Raw genomic sequence first — 11,267 nt, 5'->3', positions numbered from 1 at the left:
CTCAAGTATCCTGGAGAGGATAAAGAGCTGGTCCAGTGTTCCGCGACCAAATAGCCAAACATTTTAAAAATATATGTCAGTAATTGTTGCTGCGCATCATTCTGGGAAGGGTCTTGAGGTAATTTTCAAACAAATGTGTGGAATCCATCTTCCCAGGAGTGGATAAATACTCCTGGAGGTCAGTCTGTGCAATGCACAGAGAAAGTATATAGACCTCGGTTAGTGTGTTAAATTTTACAGTTTATGACAATACAATTTGAAAAAGACTGAAGAAATATGGCTCGCTTGGAATGGTTTCAAGGAGAAAATGTCTTCCCGTTAAAAACCAAAGTTTCATCTGAACAAAACGCAAGACTTCTGGACCAATGTCTTTTGGCCTTAACGCACAGTACCACATTTGGTGTGAACCAAACACAGCATATCAGCACAAACTTGTGTAAGGGTGATGATTTGTGCTTAATTTACCAAAACTAAACAAGAACGTTCAGGAACCTCGATTTCCATGAAGTTCTTGTCTTGTTCTTTTAGTCAACCATGAACTCTAGAGCCCAATGCAGGCCAACTGCCTAACAACCCAATATTGCCTCACACTATGTCGTGCAACAGAATAAAGGCAGAGCAACAAATCTACTACAGAATGGCTGAAAAAGAAAAAAATCAATGTTATGATGGGACCATAAAAGAGAATAAACAAGGAACTGAAGCAACATTGTAAACAAGGTCGGGCCAACGTTCCTCCACACTGATATGAGACTGAGCTCCTGAATCACAGGGTGTACTTAATTTTTAATTTTGTTTCATATACATGTGCTGTCGTTTATCTCAGCTTGTATTTACCTCATTCTAAGAAGCAGATGAAACCCATTTCTGTCATACTGTTTGGGTGCCAGAGCAGAGGTAAAGAAAAGAAGACTACAGAGATAAAGACAATGTGCTTTCACAGCATTTTTAGTCATGCAGCTCTGATAGGAGGAGTATCTGTCTGCAGAAGATCTGAGCGCTCACTGTGATGTCCTCCACATTCACTGCCTGAGGTAACGTCAGACGAGATCCCAATTAATCTGTCTCATACGTTAAGACAAGGTGCTCTTGCGCTGTCTGTTCATTCCTCCTCCCCTCATTATGATGGATTGATTCTACTTGGAGCGGGCCATCACGTATCACCCATGATACGTGGGGACATGGCGTTGCATGATGGCATAAGGGGAGGGACACTGCAAGAGGCAGTAGACAAGGCACATAAACAGTCTATGTGAGGACTCATCATGAGGTCAGCCTTAGATAAGACAATACTGCAATAGTGGAACAGACCCCAGGATATGACATATTTTTATATTATTGCTTCAGTGCCTAATTCAACAAGACTTTACTCTTTCAAGAAAGTCAGACTCAGGGTGAGAGATGAGATTATAGTTAAAAGATCCCAAATCAATGTAGATCCACTGATAGAGCAGAGCCCAGCAAAAATAACAACTCTATCTATGATCACCTTCTAACTTCAGCTCTTCTCACCTCCAATTCTTCTCATCATTGTTGCTCTGTTTAAAAATAAAGATGAATATCACTTCACCCCCAACACCTGACCAGGTGAGGCACAGCTGCCAAAACATGCCAAGCTAAGATTTCCTCTTCGCATTGTATGTGCATTTCTGCCATGTACTTTACATTATGGGTGTATTTAGTATTGTCATTGATGGACCATAGAGATGCGAGCACTGAGTCAGAAATGTAGCAGGAGGGGAAAAAACAGAGAGGGAGGAAACAAAGATACAACGGTTATTTATGCTGCTTTTAAATGCATGCCATGGCCCTGAGAGCAAGAGCGGGCATGTTAAGGAAGAAGGTTAAAAGTGATCAGAAGAGCAGCTAAAGAGGAATTCCTGTGTGCACTTGCTGTTCCTATATGTGCTGTATGTGCTCCAAGATAAAAGCAGAAATAGGGTGTGATGTGGTTGAGCTGTATTATGAACAAGGCATCGTAAACATTAGAGGAGTTCTGTAGGAACCGTTCTGAAGGATCCCAGTTAACGAGTTCTTTAGGATCCCTAAAGAGTTTGTGGCATCAGCTGATGTAATTACTGGAAGCATTACAAGAATGAGTAGTTTGATGTACATTTAAGCCACTTCCAGTGGTTTTATTTCATCTTAGCTTCTAACTTTTCCAGGAAAGATATGCTTACGGTGTAAATGTAAAGATACGCTACTTAAAAACGCATGTAATCCTAGTCTATGTGTTCTGATAGTAACCGTGTTTCTTTTCATTTAAAAATATGTTAATAGGAGAAGAATGACGCCAAAGTTTGCATATGTATATATCGGTTCTCATATATCGGTTTGTATATGGCTCATTTATTGACGATACTTACATTTTTCTGAGTAACAGTTCAATTCAAATTGATTTTATTTATATAGCACCAATTCATCACAACTGTCGCCTCAAGGCTATAGGAAGAAAAATCTTTTTTCTTAACAGCTGTGTGTCAGTTTATATATTTTGTATTTATTTCCTGTTTCTGTCATTCTGTCTTGCCTCTGTTCTTTAGCATTTTGGTCCCATTTCTGCAGCTGCTGCTGGACTTCTTCTTTGACTATTATTGTGCAAGCCATAAAAAGATTCAACAACTCTTTATCCAGCTAGTTGCGATCAGGAACTGGGGCTGCTGCACTGAATGGGGGGATCCAGCAATGTCAATTGCTTAGCGAGTGCTAATCACTGCTGATTCTGTGTCTAGCCTACATTGAAATAAAAGTTTATATTTGAGTTGTTGTGTTTTGTTTTGTACTTAATGACTTTAAACTCACAATGCAATATGTAGCATGCTGTCTTGATTTAACATTTTAGTTTTAGGACCAAATATACCCGGCTACCTGCCATCACCAAGTACCAATATGATGTCAGTGTTCTCCCAAGAATTAAAATCTCCACACCATATAACATGGAATTTATTTGAAATCTCAGTCAGGAGGTTTTTATGTCAGGTAACAGGAGGCTAATGTTAAAACAGAGTCACTGACAAGCCATGAATGCAATAAATAGCAGACACCCCACTCACTTAATGTGAATAACCTGGCTCACACCTGATCGGCTTCAATAGGGCCCCAGCAAGAGTTACATAGCATCACTTTTCTGTTATTGATTAGAGTGGGGTACAGACAGGAGCTTTTATATTGTCTATATGACAAATGTCAGTGAGTCACATGTCCTAGTGACAAAGGGGGGGGGGGCATCTAATAAAATGCTTTCATATAAAAAAAAAAATGCTGACTTTTAGTTATGCATAAGTGTTCTGTTGCTTACCTTGAGCTGCGTAATCTTCTCCAGAGAGTGCTGCTGAGCATACTGACAGGAGCAGGAGAAAGTTCCACCTAGACGGACAAAACAAAGATCAGTTTCATGACTAGTTGTTGGGTTTGTCTCTCTGACACTTTTTAAACATACAGTCTGATGCTAACAGCGGAGCATGGCCATTTGTAATTAGCATGGCTGTGAATGCTTATAGTTAAGGTGATCAGGCGACCCTGAACTCTCCCTTAGATATGCTGCGATAGGCCGAGGCTACTTGGGACTTACCATCATACAGAGTGTTTCTTCTTAATTCACCTCTCTGTGTTTATACAGCACTTTGCATTTAATCGCTAGTTATTATTAATCTCTGACTCTCTTCCACAGTGCGTCTTCTGCCTTGTCTTCATCCATTCACCCCCACTGCAGATCGACACCTCTCCCTGAGCCTGGTTCTATCATAGGGTTCTTCCTGCTAAAAGGGAGTTTTTCCTTCCCGCTGTCACCAAGTGTTTGCTCATAGCGGGTCACCTAACTTCTGGGGTTTTCTCTGTATTATTACCTTACAAAATGAAGCACCTTAAAGTGAGTGTTGTTGTTGTTGTTGTATGGTACTATATAACTAAAACCGAATTAAACTGAATACTATTATGTTGCAATAGTCTTTAAATTTATAATAAAAGTACACAAAGCAGGACTTTACTGAAGCAATATAGTCAATGCTCAGCTTCCAAAACACCCCAGTATGTGAGCTGCCACAGTTTAAGAAACACTTTACATAATCTGATACTGCTTGGTGAGAAAGAAGAGAAGAAGGAGAGAGCAACGAGACAGCAAAAGTGCTACTGGAGAGGTAACAGACAGCCAGATAAGGAGAATTAAATGAGTCCTTGTCAAGTAATTAGCTGATAAAGGTCTGCTTTTACATGAATCCTTTCGTTTACACTAAACAATCAAGAGATTCATCAGATAAATGATTCATTCACAAGAAAACATATTCATCCTCTCCTGTGGTAGATGATACTGAGTAGATATCACTAGTCGAAACAAGTAAAAACGAAAGCTGGAGCCCCTTAAAAGACAATGTGACTGCTCCGTTTCAAAAGCCGTTCCACTTTGACATTTTTATGCCTGAAGACGTAGTGAAAAGCGATGAAAAGAATATTTGAGCATCGTGTTTTATCGTTTCCAGACAATGATGGATTTGATCTCCAAGGCACATGGTTAATAACAATTTGATGCTTTTTATGGCAAAGCAAGGACCATAAAGAGGCAAATGCCCCAGCCAACATTCACACAGGAGTTGCTCCTCCCTTTTCATCTTTTTCAAGTTGGATCTCCTCTACCAAAAACCTTAAATATCCTGAAAAGCTACCAATACTAAAATATGTTCCATTCTATAACAGGCTTATGAAACAGTAAGTTATATATTAATCATACTGCATGTTGTCACTTTGCTGCACAAGAGTCACATAACTCCGCTCTTGACCCTCACTGACCCCCACCTCTAGATGGCACTCCCCACCAGACAGCTACAGAGGAAGGACAGCAGACAACACAGAACAGCCGGTCCTCAGCATCACTGTAAAACCTTCCTACCCAAAATTGTGCAAAAATGTCGTGCAAATTAGGTAAATTTGTTCACGTTAACTTTAGCTTGTCCAGTAATAATGTCCACTAAAATGCAGATAGGGTGCATATACATTGATGTGTCTAGAAATGTCCAGAACTACAGATCAGGCAGTCGAACATGTGTTATAAAGTCTTACAATCTAAGGTAAGGTAACATTTGCTAACACTGTCACCAGTAAAGCTGGGGGAAAAAAGTATAAAAAGTATAAGAAGAAGCGGCTTAAAAAGAAGACAGAAAAGAAGAAGCAGTAACTCCAGTTTTAGTGAAGGTTTGATTTAAAGGCAACGCAAACAAAATACTTCACAGGACATTATCATCAAGGTTTTCTGGAATACGCTCCTTCAGTCATCGATAAAAACAAGAATCCAACTTAAATAAAGCTCCAGCACAATATCACTGTTTGCTTATTTATCCCCTCATGAAGTCATATTCATTCAACATTTTTCACCTGGTCGTCCCGCCTGCATTGGCCCTGCTCCTCGCAGTTTCAGAACCACTGATCTACAGTAAAGCTGGACATTCAAACCAAATCACATCAGCAGCCCTGAAAACAGTAACAGCTGCTTATACAACTTGTTCTGGCAACTGGTGTCATATTTTTCTCTGACACTGACACAGTGTGGTGGCTGTACAAAGTACAAGAGACAGTAGTCCTGCTATTTTAATATGCAGGGCGCCATCAGTCAAAGGTTGCTGTCACACCTTAATCCTGCAGGGACTGACGGCCTCAAGCAGCATGACAGGCGCCTTACAAACAAGTCTTTTTGGTGGCCTGTGAGCATGAGATTAACCCAGTGTGAGTCACTTTCTGACAGAGAGCCCCCACCCCCCACCCCAACTCCCAGACGGGAAGCCATATTTGCCCTGCAGAACTGAGTAATAAAATATAATCGAAAGCAGAAAAGAGGGGGAAGATTAAAAAGACAACAAGGGAAGAACAGAAAAGGAAAGGGCTGCCTTTAAGTAGAGACACCGTGAATGAGTGTGTCACCTGTTCCCCATTGAGAATGTGGTGCGACATTCCACAGCTGGTAACGCAGACGTATTCCCAAAGTCGGAAAAAGTTACAAAAAAACAAGTTGGGGGGGGAGACATATGAATACAGTCATTCATCTACTGTGAGAGGATTACAGTGACATTTATAAGGGCAACGAGTAGCTGGTTCTGTTTAGACATTGGCAGCTTTTAAAAGTAGACCAAAGATAGAGGGGAAAAAACCAAATAAATCACTTAACGTTCCTTTTTAGAGTGTGTGGATCCATGTGACGCTGATTCAGACATTTTTTTTGTCCTGCTGTCTGTCCCACAGTCTCTTGTTCGTGGCTATTTAAAGCATCTCTGAGGCTCTGTCACTGAGCACGTTCAGGCTATCGCTTCATCACATTTTTAGAAACAACTGGTGACCATTTCCCCACTTGCTGAACCTTGGTTTGGTGCTTTAACCTTTATTGTGACATGCAAACAGAATGGAAGGGATGTATCCGACTAATAAGAAAAACAGACTACATCCAATCTTTCATCAGAGGTGAATTCCCTTATATGTGACAGTACCGCTATGGCACGTTTCCCCGTCCTAGCAGTTAATGGAAAAGACCCCTGAAAGCAAGACAAAGCTCCCCAAACAGTGCTCTGTTGACGAAGGGAAATACCACTATGTGGGGAGTGGGTGTCATGTCAAGACTATAAATAATCACAACTTAAAGCTCCACTCTGCAATGAATCATTCCAGCAGTACCAGATCTTTCCTTTCTCCCCTTCAAAATTAGCTTGGATCCCTAACAATGGTTCATTCAACTGGGGAGAAGGCTGAGAGTCAAATGGAGAGGCAAAAAGCTCAATTACGCTTGGCAAATAGAAGCAAACCTATTACACTTCTGTTTATAGTCTCATAAGGAACTGGAATCTTTTTTTTTTTCCCTTTTTTTTAAACATTCATCATTAATGTCAGTCAGGAGGTGAGCAGCGGCTTTCACGGTTCATTGTTTACACGTCTAATTTACCAAATCAGTAAGTAACAGCGAAGCATGCAAAGCTGTTAATCTACACACACAGCTCTGAAATGAAACTTCTAGAGGATCTCCAAGAAACTGGAAGCACTAAAACTGCTGTTGAGGTGCGTTGGTGTGAAAAATCCAAAAGCTGCTGTGTTTGACTTCGCTTTGGGCAAAAAAGGTGCTCTGAATAGGACAATCTAAACAAACCTGATGAGACTAACCCTGACTCACCCGTCCCACTTTTCATAACCCCTGAAGTTTGCTGAAGCTCTTTTGGCACTCCTTGGAGGAGTCATTATTCAGAAGATTGAGGTTTATAGAGCATGACCTTGGAGCGTTTACCTAACCTCTACTGTTGTGTGACTTAGCTGAGCCCAGTCTAAAAATGCCATGGATGTCATAGCAGATATAACACATAAAATGACGCAGTGCCCCGAGGATCTGTTAAGACCCAGCATCACCCAGCATGTTACAGTATAAACCAGTTGAAATGTTTCCAAATGAGTGCATCACTTTCTTGCAAATCAGGTGTTCTGTTCCTGCATGTTTTGCTTTTCAATCTCAACAAAAAACATTCCTGGACACCATGAAGTCACTGATCTACTGCCAAAGAGTGTTCCCGCTGGCTGGGTTACAGCTTCAGTACCTGTACCCTTATCATATTAACTTCACTCTGGTATAACTAAGCAGGCTTGTTGTCCTCTCTCCAAATAGCCATCAGCAAAAATGATTAACAAATCAGCAGGTTTCCAGGATTGAACTGTCTAATAGTGGAGCGTTTGCAAAGGCTAGAAATGATAATGATTTCCTAACTGTTCCAAGCCACCAATGATTCCAAGCCATCATGAATCTAAGTGGACTCTTCTATAAGGAGCGTGCCATGTCTCTCCTCTAATGAGCATGGCTAACATTTGTCAGCTCACTCCAATGGTACTCGGAGTCAAGAGGTCACAGCAGACCAGTGTAAAGATTGACTGAGTTCACAAAACAGTGAGCAGACAAAGGCCCGTGAGTAAACTTCCACTGGCTTTTATTTATTTGCCCTTTCCCTGTTGCAGAGAAACCTTCAGATGTTAGGAGGGTTAAATACACTCACTCACACCGACAGGCCAAAATCCCTGCAGCCGGTGATTTGGGGAAGGTGAGTACACTCCAGGACGAAGGTGGAGAGGCTGTGATTGTAGCACAGAATAATTCAAAAAGGGTAACCTGAGCTGTGGGACGTGGAAGTCTTATTAAAGGCATTTATAGTGAGCTCTGCCGATTACCCAGATGAGCCAGGACATTGTTTTTGTAAAGGCTTTCCTGTCAATCTGTCCATTTTCCTAACTTCTTGTGCTTGGTTTGGGACTGGAGCACATCTAAGCTGACACTGGATGAGCGGCAGCATACACCCTGCACAGGTTGCCTGTCTATCACAGGCTGTTAAATTGTTGTGTCTATAAGGGTTCATAAATTATCTCAGATTTGAGCACCACAAATTAGAGTCTGCTTAGCTCCATTGCAGATAAACATAAGTAGCTGCTAAATACCATTAGATGTTGGGAACTTTGGTATTGTTGTTATCCAGTTATATTGAAAGCAAAGTTTGACATGACTTATCCTATCATGCAGTCCACTACAACTTATACAGGAAGGCTTTTCTGTAGAAGCATTGCCCTATAATGCTTCTACAGAATGTAACATGTACTAGGGTAGCCTCATAGGGAGCTACACAGTTTGTACTTTATGTAGTGACAGTAAAACTTAGTATCCCTCATGCACTCAGAGGCACAGTAGACATGTGGTACACTGAAAAACATAATAACTGGGTAAAACTACAGAACAATTAACGTTTTCAAATGAAAGCACTTCACTTCCTGTATGAATTCTTGCTGATGTTTTTCTGTATTTCTTAACAATGGACTGAAATTTGTACCATTTGCAAAAATGTTCATAAACTTCTGTAAAAAGACAAATAATGTGCTGGCAGAAAAACCCTTTATATTCTCTGCTTTTTTGTCCTTCTGCCTCGTTGACCTGACAATAGCAAACTTCTGCTCACATTATCAACCACCTGGAGGTACCAACCTGCTGAGGAGTCAGCATGCACTCTCAGCCAGAGTGTATGTGAGTGGTTGTGTTTCTGCAGTGTTATAGTTCTAGCACTGGCAGCAATAGAACAGCAATGCCTGCAACAGTGGGTGATTGTCTGGAGCTCAGGAGCCAGTTAACCACTGATGCATACACACTAACTCTTGTCTGTGAATTCAAGGGAGGCCACATTTATCCCCAGTCACCTCAGTTTTCCCCATAAGGCTCTCATATTCACTACCAAGGACAAAAAAAAGGATCTCTTATAGGGTTTCAACTCTACTTTGCTTTACATCAAGCAACCGCTATCAGCAGAGAATAACAGAATGTCTTGTGATCTCAGATTTTGTTTTTAGATCATATCTGGAAGAGATTCATAATAGAGTACAGGCAACTTGGACTCACTTCTGATAGAAGATAATGCTTTTCCTGTGAAGTACTCTTTCTTTCAAGAAGTGCACATTTCTGATGTTCCACAGACCCCAGCTGAATGTAGCAGGACAACAAGACCTGCATGCTAGATGTCAATAATGCACACTCCCATGAGGAATGTTTAGGGTTTAAGGGTGTTCATCTAAAGCCTTAACACGTTTACAGAGATGGACACATTTGCTCCTCTTGGGTCCTTCACATTTGCTTCTGTGCTTCTTCTAATTTATCACTTGCAGAATAAGCATTATTACTTACAAGACAGCCTCATTCATCCCCTTTCTCCATGGTTTACTGTTTATTCTTCAGCTTACTGGAGCTGTGTGAGTGGGTGCCAAATAAAAAGATGATATTGTAGCAGATCCTAGACTGCATGTTCACATGGTGGGATCAAAGCCAACTTCCAAAGCTAAAATGCATGGGTGTGTGGAAAAGTACAGGTATCAGATGGGGATGGTAAAGCTTAACAGCAGCAGTCCGTGCACAGCTAGAGTGAAGCTAATATGCAGAACAAACAGGTCAAACGGATCGAGCTGAAGACATCCTAAAAAGAGAAAAACTACAGCAGAGCTCAGTCGTCTCGTGCTTAAACTTTCTAAAATTCTGAATAGTTTGTGCCACGTTTTGGTGCCACAATCGTGCAGCTCAGCTGCTGAAACTTGTTTGGTCAACTGGCGCCCTGTCAGGGAAACACGCCAAAGAACCTGAACAGAAATAAGTCTCCCAGTTGCCATATCAAGCGAAAACCTGTTCCGGAAACAGCTTCAGCGCATAGATAGTCTGACATCTGCAGAGTACTTAACCAAATGACCACTTACGTTGCTGCCGCGGAAACGTGTCCACTCCTTGTCCGTTGAGCTCCTAAATGCATTTGTATGCATTTGTCCAGGCAGCAGAGATCTGGGTGAAAACAGAATCACACTCAAGGGGATACCTGCACATGGGCTAACCTTTGGTAAGAGCCAAAGGAAGCATAAAGCGGACGGAGATAACTGCCACCTCAGAGTTTCCTCATCGTAGCTGCTGCAGTCCTGAGGAGAGGTCTCTCCAAACTCTTTCAAAACCAAAGCCTCAGTTCCTTTGCGCTCTGCGGCGCGCAGTGATCAAGCTACTTCTATCCAAAGTGGAGACGCGCAACAGTTGCATAGGGGGGAGAGAAGGACTTGCAGTGCAGCGAGTCGGTATGCACCAGTGTAAACTTGACTGCTCTCAGAATTAGCACTCGACTTCTTCTTGGTCTCCAACACAGCAGATTCAGTTCCATGCGTCTTTGCCTCCAGGCGGTGGCTTCTGCTATGTGCCTTGACTTGCACTGATGCGAGGGGAACCCGTACTCAGCCCATCACAACCCCATCCTACCAGCTGGTGGTGTTGGATTTCACCGGTTACTGACTCGTGACATCACGGACGGAGTTTTGGCTTGAGCCCTTCAGTCACTCTTTGAGTGGAGTTTGAGTGCTGCACTACCCTGCACGTTTTCAATATGTTTAGTTATAAAACGTTATAAAATGCACGTAAAAATTGTAAATCATAGACATACGCAAACCAACACAAAAAATAATGACGTAAAACAGAAAACATCAGATGGCATCAGTTCAAAATGTTATGCAATTACTTTACTTGACATATATGACAAGCTGAGTTTTAAAAAGAGCTTAATTTTGAAGCGGCTCTAATAGTATCACTAACTTTACATGGCAGAATAAGTGAGCTTGAGTTAGTTGTAAGTGCACTTGATGCACATTCATAAGGAAATCGTCAGAGAAAATGGGATTATTATGGTCGCCCGTTTCTGAACATACATCACACATCCAATAATCAAAGTAGAAAGCCAGTATCAATGAAATAATGATCA

General features: G+C 41.5%; 1 protein-coding gene across 1 annotated transcript in view; it reads right to left on the bottom strand.

Annotated features, from left to right (window-relative positions):
* Window positions 1–10,851, bottom strand: part of col24a1 (collagen type XXIV alpha 1 chain) — an 84,451-nt gene extending 73,600 nt beyond the window's left edge. The window contains exons 1-2 of the mRNA XM_005737025.2: window positions 10,231–10,851; window positions 3,299–3,366 (exon numbers count right to left, since the gene is read on the bottom strand). Coding sequence (XP_005737082.1) covers window positions 3,299–3,366; window positions 10,231–10,283 — 121 coding nt within the window. The 5' untranslated portion in view covers window positions 10,284–10,851. The remainder of the gene's footprint in view (window positions 1–3,298; window positions 3,367–10,230) is intronic.
* Between the last annotated feature and the right edge of the window lie 416 nt (window positions 10,852–11,267).

This window comes from Pundamilia nyererei, unplaced genomic scaffold, assembly GCF_000239375.1.
Source record: "Pundamilia nyererei isolate P.nyererei 1_Seehausen unplaced genomic scaffold, PunNye1.0 scaffold00072, whole genome shotgun sequence".
NCBI classification, from domain to species: Eukaryota; Metazoa; Chordata; class Actinopteri; order Cichliformes; family Cichlidae; genus Pundamilia; species Pundamilia nyererei.
Note: the sequence above shows the minus strand (reverse complement) of the source record. Positions and strands in the feature narration are given on the sequence as shown.